At 42.7% G+C, this 16,112-nt stretch overlaps 1 protein-coding gene across 1 annotated transcript; it reads right to left on the bottom strand.

Moving 5' to 3' along the window:
* Positions 1-4,742: 4,742 nt before the first annotated feature.
* LOC110528053 (nuclear ubiquitous casein and cyclin-dependent kinase substrate 1) lies at positions 4,743-15,236 on the bottom strand. Its single transcript, XM_021609839.2, has 8 exons — positions 14,906-15,236; positions 10,105-10,154; positions 9,905-10,001; positions 9,653-9,699; positions 9,327-9,476; positions 9,095-9,241; positions 8,666-8,824; positions 4,743-8,503 (listed from the first exon to the last, which is right to left on the bottom strand). The coding sequence occupies exons 1-8, from the start codon at positions 14,920-14,922 to the stop codon at positions 8,220-8,222; spliced, it is 951 nt and encodes a 316-aa protein (XP_021465514.1). The 5' UTR covers positions 14,923-15,236; the 3' UTR covers positions 4,743-8,219.
* Positions 15,237-16,112: the final 876 nt, after the last annotated feature.

The following is a 16,112-nucleotide window of genomic DNA, read 5'->3' on the forward strand; positions in this document are numbered from 1 at the left end:
AGTGTTCATACGCCAGCAATTAAAAGTGCTGAATTAGGCATTTACAGTGTTAAAGAGGAGAAGGGGAAACAGCACATGAGGTCAGTCACACAAACAAACAAAGTCAGTTAACTGGAACCATGGGTGTAGCAAAGCAGGCTTCTTCATGTCTGCGTGTGTGTGTTTACCCCATCCACACAAAAAGGAAAGAGGGATAAGTCTTGTTCACAGCACCCTGAGGTTTCATCAGTGTGAACGTAGGCCAGTATATCAGCCCCCAATGTGCAGTGAAGTGTTTAGATACACCACTGTAGTCCAAAGTGCATCTTCTGAGTTGTGACATTCTGGCTATATGAGAAAGGACAGAGGTCTGGCACTCTCTAGTGTAACCAATGTGAAATGGCTAGCTAGTTAGCGATGGTGCACGCTAATAGAGTATGGGCGAGGGACGGACTAAAGTGATACTGTTACATTGATGCTGTTGACCCGGATCAATGGTTGCTGCGGAAAAGGAGGAGATCAAAAGGGGGGTGAGTGTAACCGATGTGAAATGGCTAGCTAGTTAGCGATGGTGCGCGCTAATAGCGTTTCAACCGGTGATATCACTTGCACTGAGACCTTGAAGTAGTGGTTCCCCCTGCTCTGCAAGGGCAGCAGCTTTTGTGGAGTGATGGGTAACGGTGGTTCGTGGGTGTCAGTTGATGTGTGCAGAGGGTCCCTGGTTCGAGCCCAGCTTGGGGCGAGGAGAGGGACGGAAGCTATACTGTTACACTAGCTACAAATACCATTAAATCAAGACAGACTGAAATTTGCCAACATTCATATGGAAAAATTGTACAGCCTATAAAAGTCCACATGACTGTAGTTACAGTGCCTTGCGAAAGTATTCGGCCCCCTTGAACTTTGCGACCTTTTGCCACATTTCAGGCTTCAAACATAAAGATATAAAACTGTATTTTTTTGTGAAGAATCAACAACAAGTGGGACACAATCATGAAGTGGAACGACATTTATTGGATATTTCAAACCTTTTTAACAAATCAAAAACTGAAAAATTGGGCGTGCAAAATTATTCAGCTTTCAGTGCAGCTGAAAGTGCAGCAAACTCTCTCCAGAAGTTCAGTGAGGATCTCTGAATGATCCAATGTTGACCTAAATGACTAATGATGATAAATACAATCCACCTGTGTGTAATCAAGTCTCCGTATAAATGCACCTGCACTGTGATAGTCTCAGAGGTCCGTTAAAAGCGCAGAGAGCATCATGAAGAACAAGGAACACACCAGGCAGGTCCGAGATACTGTTGTGAAGAAGTTTAAAGCCGGATTTGGATACAAAAAGATTTCCCAAGCTTTAAACATCCCAAGGAGCACTGTGCAAGCGATAATATTGAAATGGAAGGAGTATCAGACCACTGCAAATCTACCAAGACCTGGCCGTCCCTCTAAACTTTCAGCTCATACAAGGAGAAGACTGATCAGAGATGCAGCCAAGAGGCCCATGATCACTCTGGATGAACTGCAGAGATCTACAGCTGAGGTGGGAGACTCTGTCCATAGGACAACAATCAGTCGTATATTGCACACATCTGGCCTTTATGGAAGAGTGGCAAGAAGAAAGCCATTTCTTAAAGATATCCATAAAAAGTGTTGTTTAAAGTTTGCCACAAGCCACCTGGGAGACACACCAAACATGTGGAAGAAGGTGCTCTGGTCAGATGAAACCAAAATTGAACTTTTTGGCAACAATGCAAAACGTTATGTTTGGCGTAAAAGCAACACAGCTCATCACCCTGAACACACCATCCCCACTGTCAAACATGGTGGTGGCAGCATCATGGTTTGGGCCTGCTTTTCTTCAGCAGGGACAGGGAAGATGGTTAAAATTGATGGGAAGATGGATGGAGCCAAATACAGGACCATTCTGGAAGAAAACCTGAGATTTGTCTTCCAACAAGACAATGATCCAAAACATAAAGCAAAATCTACAATGGAATGGTTCAAAAATAAACATATCCAGGTGTTAGAATGGCCAAGTCAAAGTCCAGACCTGAATCCAATCGAGAATCTGTGGAAAGAACTGAAAACTGCTGTTCACAAATGCTCTCCATCCAACCTCACTGAGCTCGAGCTGTTTTGCAAGTAGGAATGGGAAAAAATTTCAGTCTCTCGATGTGCAAAACTGATAGAGACATACCCCAAGCGACTTACAGCTGTAATCAAAGCAAAAGGTGGCGCTACAAAGTATTAACTTAAGGGGGCTGAATAATTTTGCACGCTCAATTTTTCAGTTTTTGATTTGTTAAAAAAGTTTGAAATATCCAATAAATGTCGTTCCACTTCATGATTGTGTCCCACTTGTTGTTGATTCTTCACAAAACAATACAGTTTTATATCTTTATGTTTGAAGCCTGAAATGTGGCAAAAGGTCGCAAAGTTCAAGGGGGCCGAATACTTTCGCAAGGCACTGTATAGCCTACTTTCTGTAGCCTGTGTGTGAAATGAGCACAACTCACATTAATTTTGAATACTAGCCCAAATTGTCTGCTCACAAAGTTGTTATAAAACACCTGTTTTTAGTTCCGCATTCACAGCCAAGAGCTCATTCTGGAAATCGTAATGTCAAGACATTATACACTGAGTGTACTGCTCTTCGCGTGACAGACTGACCAGGTGAATCCAGGTAAAAGCTATGATCCCTTATTGATGTAATTTGTTAAATCCACTTCAATCAGTGTAGATGAAGGGGAGGGCAACTTTGATGGGGGTGGGTGCAACAAAAAAACACAACTCATCCTGAGGGGCCACAGTGGCTCGTGGGTCTGCGTACCCACATCCAGTAAAAAAAATGTTACCAATCTAAAAATGTTCTGCTGACATGGACTAATTGAGTGACTTCTGATGTACAACCACATTTTTGAAATTGCACCTTGTATATTCTATTATTCTAACTCTCAACAGTAAGTTGAGAACACAACTGAGTCCCCCTCCCCTAAAAAAATAAGGTCCACGGGCCTACAAAAGTGGGATGTTCTTAATGTTTTCGACAGTGTATAGGCTAAAGCATTATAAAACCGTGCCTAATAAACCAAGATCGCAAACAATACATCAAAACTAATGAGAACAAAATTGCTGCCAGTAAAATGATAATAGACTGTTTGAGCTCTAGGTTAACTGACTGACTGAAGTGCAGTATATCCACACCGCATCAAACTCTACAACATTAGAGATGCGTTTAAGGTTACTGTACCTTTTAAACTCCAGTGGTTGAACCTGCAGCTTCATTCTGCAGAGGTCGTGGAGACAGTGTGCGTACTTGGAGATGTTTCCAAGTTTTGTAGCTGAGTCAAATTAATATGTAACAGTCTGCCTGACTGTCTACTGCAATTGCATTGGGGGGGAAAAGTAAGTTAGATAACAAAATACTTTCCATATCAATATGCACAAACCATTTGATATTGATAGGCCATGATAACAGAATGATTGACATACCGGTACATTGTCTCCAAAGGCAGAGCTTCTGTATAGTGGAATGCCCTCTTTATGTCCAGTCCTATTGATGTGAAATGTCCACCAACGAATTTGCAGCTGCCAATCAGATGTTTGTGTTTCATTATTGTTCAATCAAGTTGAATGATTCAGATTGGCAGGGCATAGAGGATTCTAGTCTATTGATAGGGTGCATCTCAATAGTCTACTCAACAGTGGTTTGCTCTTCTTGTCTCCTCTCCTTCCCTTCATCTGTACTGATGACTAGACAGGTGATATTTCCAGTGGGAATCTACCATATTGTTTTCACCTATTCTGTGACTACAAATGAGTGTTAAAGAAGGGGATGAGGCCACTAGACTAGATTACTGTGATGCACCCACAGACTGTATGGAAACAGTGCCACTTTGTGGCTAACAGTGTCTAGTTCCGAGGTTGGAGGAAAAGTCCCCTGGAATAGAACCCTGCAGTGAAGGTTCATAATACCCATAAAACCTAGCGGTCAAACAGGGAAATGGTTCCAATCGTTTTTCCACCATTCATTTATCCTATAGGGAATTTAGAAAACATTTAAATAAGGGCAGTGTTTCCTGTAGGCTTACCATGGTGTGATGTTTTGATAACCGTGTAAATCTCTCAGACAAGGTGACTTTTATGAAAATATTCGGCACTATTTACTCTCAGATTCAAACATTCTAATTAGCATAAAAGTAGGCATGCAAGACTACAAATCCCAGCAAGCTCCCTCCAGCACAGCATCTCTAGCTGAGACCTTTGCAAAGAGGTATTGTTTCAATTTAAAAGTTGCATAAGGCATTTCACAGAATAGTCAATTTAAAGAAATGTAGCAAAATGTATTAATTACTAAATTTAGCGAAAATAAAATAGTTAATCCAGAGAATCTTACCTTTGGCTCGATTTGGCAGTCTCGTCCAGATCATCATGACATTTGTAGTTCTTTATGATAGCCACATTAGCAGCTAATTAGCATTTAATTTGTGTCGGGTAAATACAGGCAAATATATTACTAAAAGTCACCTTGTCCGTGAGACATTTACATGGTTATCAAAATGTCACACCAGGGTAAGCCTACACAAAACACAGGCCTTATTGTAAGTATTTCTAAAATCCCCTATGGGAAAAATGAATGGTGGAAAAATGATTGGAACCATTTCCTTGTTTGACCGCTAGGTTTTGTGGGTATTATGACTCTATGAGCCCCACATCACTCACACATAAAACACAGAGGTCGACATCAGAAAACAACTAGTTAAATCCATATAAAAAGTAGGTTGCCTTTATTAGAAGCCGGGAAACCAAAACATCGTCAACATCATTGTTGTCATTAATATTTTGTAAGACCACAATATTGTTTTCTTCATCATCATCACTGCTCACTTTTCCACAACATGCAAAAGATTCAACAGTTCAACGTTCCCTTTCCACACCACTGACAAAAGCTTCTCGGCGCTATCACCTGTAAGAATCACAATTTTGCTTAAATTGTACTAGCAATGTAAATGTAAGCTAAATAGAAAATATTAATGAAAAGAAATAGAAATGCAGGGATACTGAAGAAAGCATAGGAAAGTAAGAGCAAATCCATGTCTTCATGTTAAACAGGGGGATTCAAATCTGGGCCTGGAGGTCCAGAGCACTGCTTGTTTTCATCTTTCCCCTCTACTAAGGGCCTGATTCAGACCTGGGACAGTCATTCGGTTATCGAGCATAAAAAAGCCCAGCAGTATGGATCTCATATTCCTGTGTTGGAGCCCCTGCTGCCTGAACACAGAAACTCCATACAGTACAAGCATTCAGTGACATTCAGGAATATGATAGAAGCCCTATACTAAGATGACCACACTAAATGAACTCCTAACCCCAAGGCCTTTATGTAGAAAAGGATTGAATAGGTATACTCAATATGGTCAAAGGGCTAGGGGTCAGTTTGGAATTAGGCAAATAAACGTATCCACTGCAGTCAGGAGGGTAACAGTGAAAGTGCACCAGAACCAGGGTCAGTTTGGGTCTGCTCAAACAGCTTCTAGGGCATGTGTTTGCAGTCTTGGGGTCTTGAGTGATTTGGTATTGGTCAGAACACATCATTGGGCCTGAAGGATAGGCTAACAAAATATATACATACAGTCCTCCCCTGGTATGAAAGCGTCGATCTTGGTCAGCTAGGTATTTTATTTGATTACATGTCAGACACCCCCCCTCCCCCATCATCTTTTTCTATGTCAGATCTATGGCTTCGGTTGGTCATCACCAAAGAGGCAGAGCAGTCATTTGCTGAAGTTCAAAGTGACCCCTAATGCCCTAGGCAGTACTGCAGACTGGGTGGAATCATTTCAGATCTACAGGATTGTCTGAGGATTAGAGGGCTAGGGATTGGTTTAGTATTCACCCTAAACACAATAAAATCCCCTCCAATCCACATGTATCACACCATACAGTGCCTCCTCTAGTTCAGCAGGACCAAGGGAAAATAAGGCAAGAAGAAACAGATTCAATCTTTAAGCATCCAAACTCGTTTTAATAACTGGTAGAGTTCATTCTCAGCTAAAACAATAATGAATCCATATAGACCAAGAACACTTTTTGATACCATAGGTTTGGCTCAAAAGTTTTTCAACCCAGGGAGGAGTTGAAAAACAGCACTCATTTCATGCTGTCTCTCACCTCTGCACCATTTGCAGATCAGAAACAACAAGGAAGGCATAAGCAGTGGTTTGACCTATATTCCTTCATATTGTTGTCACCTATCCAGTCATATCAGATCTCTGCAGGGCAGAGTAGGGGAAATACAGCTAGTGTTTCTTGGTTGTGGAGGAGAGCAGAGGTGTGGAGCAAAACATTAGCTGGCATCAAGCTTCTGTGAAAGAGGGAGTGAGTATGAACTGAGTGAAGGAGCAGGAGATGAGAATAGAATGAGAGAAAGGAAGTGAGTGGAACAGAAAGGAGGGATTGCTGGGTCTGCTCTCCCAGACAGTTATAACACAGCAGAAAAACAGATGGATAGGGTCAACTTTTCTTTAAAATCAAGATAAATTTTATTTCTTTTCTTAAAAAACAAACATTACAAAAAAATCTGAATAGAGAAGTAGAGCAAACCAAAAAAAAAAAAAAAAAAAAATCAATTTGGGGACTCAAAAAAACCCCCCACTCTCAAGTCAATTTAAAAAAGCTTCGGGATGCCTGGCACAAAGGGTTGAACAAGAGAGGATGTTCTGTGTGTATGTATCATGCCCAGCAGAGGCATTCAAAGCATCTAACATCTCTGAACCACAAACCAAAAGGTAGAGGGCTAAGGGTGAGGAAACACCAAACCCCTTAAGCGTGTGCTCCATCACACCCTTGCACTGTAGTAATACCAGCACACGGTAAAGACACACGAAGAAGAGGGTCTCTGAGGGTTGATCCAGGATCTGCTTCCATGACCCCCTCAATCACCACATCATTAACCGTTTACAGCTCATAGCAGAAGCTCAGAGCACTCACTCTGTCTAAAGCACAATAACACACTGCTACTGCAAAGCAGTGATCTTCAACTCTGTTCCTTCTAGCACATTACTGAACCGTTACATATTCAATAACAAAACAAGCTTTGTGTATGTGTTAAACTGATGGGCCTTGACACAGGACCAGGGCATAACCTCAGAGTAAGGGGAAATATAACAGAGCATTAATTCAACTAAATTAACATTAAAATAACAACCATAAAACCTTCCTGCTAAAACGTGTTGTGTTTGAGAGAGTTTCAAAAGCACAGTGTCTGTCTGCACAGTGCTATGGGGTTAGTTGGCCGAGTACCTCAGTGAGGGCAATCTAGATACAGGGAAATAGACAGGAAACACAGACATCATATCCTCCCTCAAGAGTCTCCAGTGTGGCCCTCTCTGATTCGTCAGCGGTGGGTTCCGACTGAACCAATGGGTAGTGTTGCACAGTGAATAAAGTGCTTTGATTGAACACCAGCAGTCCACTGACAAACCAGGATGGAGAGGGAGACCCTAACCCAGACTAACTGAACAAACCCAGGGCTCAGTTAGTAATCCCTGATCTAACACTACTGGATAGGCAAAAGCAAGGGTTACACTACATTGCTTGCACCTATCCAGTCATGTCAGACCAGAGATTACTTGAGGAGAAGGGGACGGAGACAGGAGTAGAAAGAAAATGGCTGTAGAAAGTGTATTTTTTTATAGAAGGCCCACTTGCACACACACACCTGCAGAGAGAAAACTAATGACTCTACACACCAAGCGACTGTCGAGGACGGATCCATACTAGCACTGAGCTCTCAGAAAGGCAAACTAACAAAGCCGAAATAAACTGTTTTCTGATATTCACACAGACTTGTATAGGAAAGACTAATGCAGTCACTGCAGAGAAGGAGATGAGAAATGCGAGGAAAGGTGAGCCAGTGGAGGTGTAGCTGAGCAGAGTGGACAGTGATGGAGTGGATGGGACAGAGAGTCAAATCTCACATGTTCTTTCCTTCCATCCCTCACAGCCATATGGTGGTATACATGTTCTCATGCACAGACATTGTCCTAAGTCAGTCAGTCAGTCATTCATTAGGGGAAGATAAAAACTAACACTAAACAACAACACCACGAGGTTCAAACCATTGAGCCAGGCCACCACGGAAACCGAAATAAAACCCTCTAAACCAAGAGAAACAAAACAAAAAACGTAAGGTTAAGAGAGAAGGATGTGGAAGGGGAGAGAGGTGGAACTTCTGTGGGGCTAGTCTTCCCCAGAGGGCGCGTCCTCTTCCGAACCGTCCTCTTCTTCCTCCTCCTCCTCCTCTGCGTCTTCCTTTTCCTTCTTCTCCTTCCCAGGTACCTCCTTAGTTTTCTTGGGAGCGGGGGAGGAGTCTTTCTTCACCACCTCCTCCTCCTCTTCTTCTTCCTCCTCTTCCAGAGGGCTCTCTGGCTCCTCCTCTTCCTCCTCTTTGGGCGAGCTCTTCTCCGGGGCCTTGGCGGCGCTTGAGCGACCTTTACCCTTTCCTTTCATTGGGCTCGGGGTCACTGGGAGAGGAGAGGCGCACACACACAGTTAGGGATACACATTCATTCAATTATGTTGAGGCTGGGAGAATACAAAAACTTTATCGAAAAACAGCCTGTACAACAACCTATGCTTTTAGTTCTGAAGGATATGGGTGATTGATTCATAGTGAGCAGTCCTACCGGTGGCCTTTAGTCTTGGTTTGGGGGATTTCTTCTCCTTCCTCTCCGGCCTGCTCCGTCTGATCACCTTCTTGCTGCTCCTCTTGCTCTTGGAGCGGCCGTAGTCACTATCATCATCATCCTCAACCATGAAGTCTTCATCACTGCCCGACTCATCAGCTAGAGGAGAGGGGGACTAGCTAGTGATTATTGGTCATTTCACCTGACAAATGTCGCTTTCCATATTGGTTTAATTTACGCTCCATGAAAGTCATTCATGTGGTTTATTTATAGTTTGTAAAGCACTGTGGTTGATATACGCTCAATGTAATACAGAGTGGTTGACTTACGATCCATGTAGGCCTGCTCAGTGCTGTGTGGATAACTTAAAGTTTCAGTGTACATTTTTGTGGTTGTGTCAGTAGGACTATAGTGTAGTGGTTGACTTACGGTCTGGGAAGGCCTCCTCTTTGTCTTCACGTTCCTCGTCCTCGCTGCCCCCGTCTCCCAGCAGGATCTCTCTCTGTTTGGACACGGCCTTGGTGGCAGCCTGGCGCACCGTACGCACCTTACGGCTCACCTCCTCATCACTGTCATCTACACACAGAAAGACGTAGTCAGGTTATAACACAGTCATTATAACTGGTACACACACACACACACCTCAGTGCATGAGTCTTACCTGCAGGCCGTTTTCTCTTGGGTGTCCTCTTAGTGGGCTTTGCCACCTTGGCTGTTTTTCCCTTTTTCCCTCGTTTAGCTTCAAAGTCACTCCCTCCATCCTCGTCATCCTCCTCTCCAAAGTCGTTGCCTTCCTCACTGCCAAAGTCATCTGCACCCAAACAGAAACATTCACCACTAGCACGGTCCCAAAACTCCTATCCCTAGTCCCCTTTCAATAGCCCACACACTGAGTTAGACCCAAACCCATATAACCTTAGCATCATACATTTATCAGAAATGAAGATTTAACAAACATAATATTGTTAATCACCCAGAATGGCTTACCTGCTGAATCATTTTGGGATTTTGAGAGTTTTTCATCAGAATCCTCACTGAAACCAAAAACAACAACTGAGCAACAAGCACCAAAGGAGGCAGATACAGTTCCTCTACACATCAAGGCCGGATATTATAGAACCGCTTAATCTTGAGTTGAGCCCTCAACTCGTATTTCGAAATAATGCTTGACGACAACGTGAGATGTTCACTGAAGTGCGAGTTAGGATTCAGCCTTGTGCTGCTGTTCTCTGGACTTACCTGTCCTCCTGAGAGTTCTTTGACCGCTTGCGCTTCACCTCACGAGGAGCCGCACGAGGCTTCTTAGGCTTGTCTGAGTTCCTCCCATACTCCTCATCTACAAGGGAAGGGAAAGGGGGTTACACACTCACAGTTTAGCTACAGGGGAGAGGGGTTGCAGTTGCACACACACACACACACACACACTCTTGCCCTCCCACCTGCATCATCAGACTCTTGGAATTGGGAGTAATTCACCACCTTCTTGTTCCTGTGAAGTAAACAAACAGCCAATCAGAAATTCCCTTTCCTGTTTTTAGTCAGTTAGGAAGACTGTCGTTGTAGGACAAAACATGCAGGAATAATCATAATCACAGCCGTTCCCTACCGTACAGGTTACATGCTGTCAGAGTGACCCAGTCATCTTACTCAGCCCTCTCCTCACAGAGGACACACTAAGGCTAAAGGGTACAAATTAATAATCTAAGGTGGCTATTAATCTGCACCAATCTCAACACACAGGGTAGATTAAAGATACATGTCTTTTGAATGTCCAATGCTTTATGTGAGTCCAGATGGGCCCAATTATATAATGTTAGCTATGTAGGCCTACCTAGTTCTACTAATTCACAAATACGCTTTTCACAAAATCATGCTGCTCTGAACAATACCCTGCAAGCTGGAATATTGGCCTGATAATATCTTGTGGTGGTGACTCAAGACCATGCTATCCCACTGATTGTGTGATCGGCACTGGCCCTAGAAACAAACAGAAGTCTTCAGATGAGAGATTAGACAAACATAACACTATGAACCCAATCCGGTTCATATAAAATGCCCAACTCTATACGGTTCTTATCTCCAGTAAGAGGATAATATGTGTCAGAATGCAGCTAAAGATTTCAGGAGCAACAGGGTTATCAAATCTCAGCTCCCTCTATTCTACCACACTCAGCGGTCAACCATGTATCAGCAGCATGTGTTGCATGCGTTTTAATAATCAAGCTCCCTCACACAGACAGGGAGTTTTAGTAAACTGGTGTCCCACTTCTCCAGTTTCAAGGGCTCGTTTGGGAATGTGGATGAGTGGAATGGTTGAACGCACGCACGCACACTGAAATTAAATGTTTGCAGGTTACATTTCCATTTAACTAGGCAAGTCAGTTAAGAACAAATTCTTATGTACAATGACGGCCTACCCCGGCTAAACCCTGACAACGCTGGGCAAATTGTGCGCCACCCTATGGGACTCCCAATCATGGCCAGTTGTGATACAGCCTGAATTCGAACCAGGGTGTCTGTAGTGACGCCTCTAGCACTGAGATGCAGTTCCTTAGACCACCTCGCCACTTTATTCTCTCTTTGCGTCTAACACTGGACAAGCCAGAAGATTTAAATATTTAAAATAGTTTCAGGCAGTCTGACAAAAGTTGATTTCCAAACTGTTTCAATGGTTGATAGGCTTTTTCCAATGACACAAAACAACAATGTGAGGAAGACACTATTAATGATAATGAATGGATACAGACATGTTGGAATGCCCAGTTATGTTCATAAACTGCAGTCATTTATATCTGAGCTTATAAGACCATCCATTACCTCGACTAACCGGTACCCCCTGTATAAAGCCTGGGCATTGGTATTTTACTGCTGCTCTTTAATATTTTTTTTACTTTTATTTATTTTTTGTTGTTTGTATTTTTCTTAAAACTGCATTGTTGGTTAAGGGCTCGTAAGTAAACATTTCACTGTAAGGTCTACAGGCCAACAGGTCTACCTGTTGTATTCAGCGCATGTGACCAATAAAATTGGACTTGATTCATATATGCCAATGAAACTGAATATCATGGACTCAAACGTAATTCCTCTGCTGGAGGTGTAAAACACAAAAAGGGGACATATCTGCATATGTTATGCTCTTGTGAAGGCTGGCTGAATTCAGCATGTTTACAGATTCTCCCTTCCCGCCATTTTTGTTTGCTTGGAAATGATGATACTGGAGACTTATCAGAAGTGTAATCTAGCATTTATAGTGGCTCAGAAATTCATTACCATTAATTGGAAGGTTGGTTATCCTCCCACAATGGATGGCAGAAATGTCATGTATCACTAGATTTGATTCATTACAAGATTAAAGGTATACTGTGCAACTTTCATAAGTTCTGGATGCCTTATATGAAATACTGTACAACAAAAGGAGTCCATTTAGAAAACATGCCCACTTAAGTGGAGATACCTATTCAGGCAATCCCTAACTGCTGGGCTGCCCAGTCATGGCCCTGGGGGTTTGCCGTACTGTTGGTTAATGAATGTTTCACTAAGATCCTAAAGCTGAGTGGGGTGTGCTGAGTTGGGGCGCTGCAGGGTGGTGGATCCCTAGGGGCAGGACAGGGCAATCCAGCTATATAGTGTGCACAAGTAAAAACAGCTCTACAGTACTATTAGGCCTATAATGAATTACAGTACCCTCAATTATTGGGACAGCTAATCATTTTTTCTTCTTTTGGCTCTATACTCCCAAGTCTGGATTTGAAATCAAACAATGACGTTTAAGTGCAGACTGTTCGCTTTAATTTGAGGGTGTATTTTCATCTGTATTGGGAGACCCTTTAGAAATTAGAACACTTGTTGTACATAGTCCCCACCCATTTTAAGGGACCAAAAGTATTGGGCCAAATTCACTTGTATGTGTATTAAAAGTAGTAAAAAGTATTTGGTCCCACATTCATAGCACACAATGACTACATCAAGCTTGAGACTCCACACATTTGTTGGATGCATTTGCTGTTTGTTTTTGGTTGTTTCAGATTATTTTGTGCCCAATTGAAATGAATGGTAAATAATGTAGTCATTTTGGAGTCATGTCTATTGTAAATAAGAATAGAATGTTCCTAAACACTTCTACACGAATGTGGATGCTACCATGATTACCCAGTAATCCTGAATGAATTGTGAATGATAATTAGTGAGAAAGTTAGATGCACAAATATCATACCCCTTCAAATTCTAACCTCCCCTGTTATTGTGATGGTGAGAAAAACAGCTCTACAGGAGGTATTAAAAATAAATAAATGTAACCTTTATTTAACTAGGCAAGTCAGTTAAGAACAAATTCTTATTTACAATAACGGCCTACCCCAGACAGCGCTGGGCCAATTGTGCACCACCCTATGGGAATCCCAATCATGGCCAGATGTGACAGCCTGGATTCGAACCAGGGACTGTAGTGACACCTCTTGCACTGAGATGCAGTGCCTTAGACAGCTGCACCACTCAGATTATCTGTAATCATGGTAGAATCCACATTCATGTTGAAGTGTTCAGAAACATATTATACACTTAATTACAATTAAAGTGACTGCAAAATGGTCATAGATGGTCTTAGATGCCCAAGAACATTCTGAGGGAGGACCCCTGTCAGGTTATACCCCCCACTTCTAAAACCAAAGTTTTGCATCTGCACTGCTGACCACAGGCCATGCTTAATATTTTGTTGCCACCCTGACCTCCCAACACACAATAGTGACTGGAAGCACCCTTATTGTAGTAGTATAGGCTAACAGTCCCACACATGGTTAAATTAGCTAACGGGAGCGAGGAAGAGTACTCAGGGCAATAAGTAATTCTACAAGCGGTTAGATTGTAAGGCCAGGCCCTGTCGCCACCTTGCAACAGACAGACAGGCCGAAAGCTGACCACCACTAGAACAGTGACCGTAATGAGACAAAATATCGAGGGACTGGGACCCGCGAATTACCTGGAAGGAATAGAGCCTGGGTTGCCTGCGACGCCACATTGCTACTTTTTTTTTTGCATATCAGTGGGCGCAATATCGGTTTCATTGTTTGTGGAAACCAAATAAACTCCACGATTTACGACTGAATTGAGCGGCGACTAGTGTGGGCAGACTGGACCGGTGTCACAAATGTACAAACGACTGATTTCAGCACCCAAAATAGCCCGCAGTTACACACGACATTGTTCAGTGTAATTGGGGCCTGAAATATGTATTTTATATATATTAAAACGTAATTTTATGTGACCTCTGCCGTCCACACTAGTCGCCGCACAAATCATCATAAACCGTTGAGTTAAATCGGCTCTTTGCGGTTACAGTGTTGCAACATTCGGCTGGCGCGTGCTTCGTTTCCGATAGCATGCTACATTGTATCAACAAGTATCGTCCATTTGTTGGTGGTTTTCTTGAGATACAAAGACGAATTTTTTTATTCGCTCAAATGCGACCCTTTCGGTCTTTTCAGGCAGTGAAGAGCTAGGCATGGGGGGTGTGGTGACTTCTAAAGCCACTCCGCCCCCTCTGACACACTTCCAGTGTTCATTTACTGCCATCAGTGAAAATGTAGTTCCTCCGCTCTCTCCTTCTCCTACCGCGTTTTCACTGAAAACCAACAGGGCTGTCTTCGGCCTTTTTAAATGTAATTGTTCCCTAGTAATAAAGACTATCAAAATATACGACAATTGCATTTTAAATGGAGTTAGTGCAGACGTCGCAAGGCTGCGCGCTAACAATAGCACATCCCATGAGCTGATGTCTACCTCTAGCCCTGGTTTTTATAAGCTTTTCAGAGTCTCCCGTGGATGAATGGGTAGCCATATTCCCCAGTCTGTCTCCTTCCCCTTTCACGCAAAATACCAGGCCATGCCACAGTCCAGGGACATATAAAACAATGGTAAATCAGACAAAACATATGGTTAGTGCACCAAATGATGTTCGCGTTGGATCGTTTTTTAGGCATGATTTGCACCAGATGCACGCACACACGCCAAGGTACGCGCAATACAGACATTTCAACCTAACCATGGCGAACATTCCACATAGTAAGGAATCATGCTATCAAGTGCGTGCACGACAAGAAGAAAAAAAACATTTACATAAATGTTTAATCAAATAAACGCAACGGTGACTAAAATGCACAACATGGTAGCGACGTGCGTGTTGCCTGCGAAAGGCAACGTGCACACCGTGCAGCCTCAGCGGAGGACATATTAGGAAAAACCTACCTCACTGGTCTTGACATTTTGCAGAAATACTGTAGAGGTTAAGAATGTAAGAAAGGGGAAAGGAAATCTAGAAAAATAAAAACAAAATCGTCCCGCTCTGCAACTCCAAAGGGCGCAACGAGACCTTCCAACTCCAACGCCCCGGCTACAGCGTAAAACTAAATCTAAGGCAACGATTTGTCTTCCAAACGCGATTTTAGTTTAATTTTTTACCTTCAGCTACTCAAAATGGTGAATAAAACAAACTGAAACTGCAGCCTATGCGCAACCTAACCTAGTGGCCCTTGGCATAAAAGACCGCCCATCGTCGCCGCTGAGAGGAGAGCATCAACACTCCAAAGCTTCCATTGGGCAGTTTGAATGATAATTTACTTTTTGGTTGGATGTTTAAGTTGCTCATCAAACCCAGTGGTTCAACCCATTTACCCTCCCCCCTTTCAAAGATAGGTTGAGAATGCACTGCTAAGAAAACAAAAAGAGGCCCTCAGTGTGGATGCAAGTTGCCCGAATCTGTGTTCGAAATGACCACAATGTAACTTTCTATTGGGAGATATGCGCGGCCTGCCGTAGTTAGTTACATGAGTGTCTATAGAAGGCTATGCATTTGTAATTATTTTATTTTCCACTGAGGAGGGCTTGGGGTGCTGACACTGTATCCCCAGGCACTAAATAGTAAGCTTAATTGCACAGAAGACAGTCAGGTATAAATTTGGTTCTACTGTTTGAAAAATAGTGCAGAGTAATACCCTCCTCGCCAGTATCAGAATTTCCAAACAACTATCTGATGTTAAATGCAAAGAATTTGAAACAGAAAAATATACATCAGGTTTTAGGCTACATCAACAGTATAGCTTTTCCATGTCAGTATTTGAAGGTGAGGGACATGGACTGTCCCTACAATAAATGCGTTAATTTTATACTGATGACAATACAGCTTGGAGGGGGGTATTCTGATACTGTCTTTATTCATAGCTTTTGTTGACAAATATCCTTGACATTTGAAGAGATTGTCTCGTGATGAATGAGAGGATTGTGCTGAGACTGTTTGATTGTTAGACTATGTGTAGTATCTATTTCACGTATATGTTTTTCTCCCTCCATAGCAAAGTGAGGAGCTGGAATTATTGTGGATCTCCAAGGACATGAATCCACTAATCGCTTGAAGGCCTCCATTACCTGCATTTAGCCTCCGCTACACAGCCACAGA

This window comes from Oncorhynchus mykiss, chromosome 7 (genome assembly GCF_013265735.2).
Source record: "Oncorhynchus mykiss isolate Arlee chromosome 7, USDA_OmykA_1.1, whole genome shotgun sequence".
NCBI lineage: Eukaryota > Metazoa > Chordata > Actinopteri > Salmoniformes > Salmonidae > Oncorhynchus > Oncorhynchus mykiss.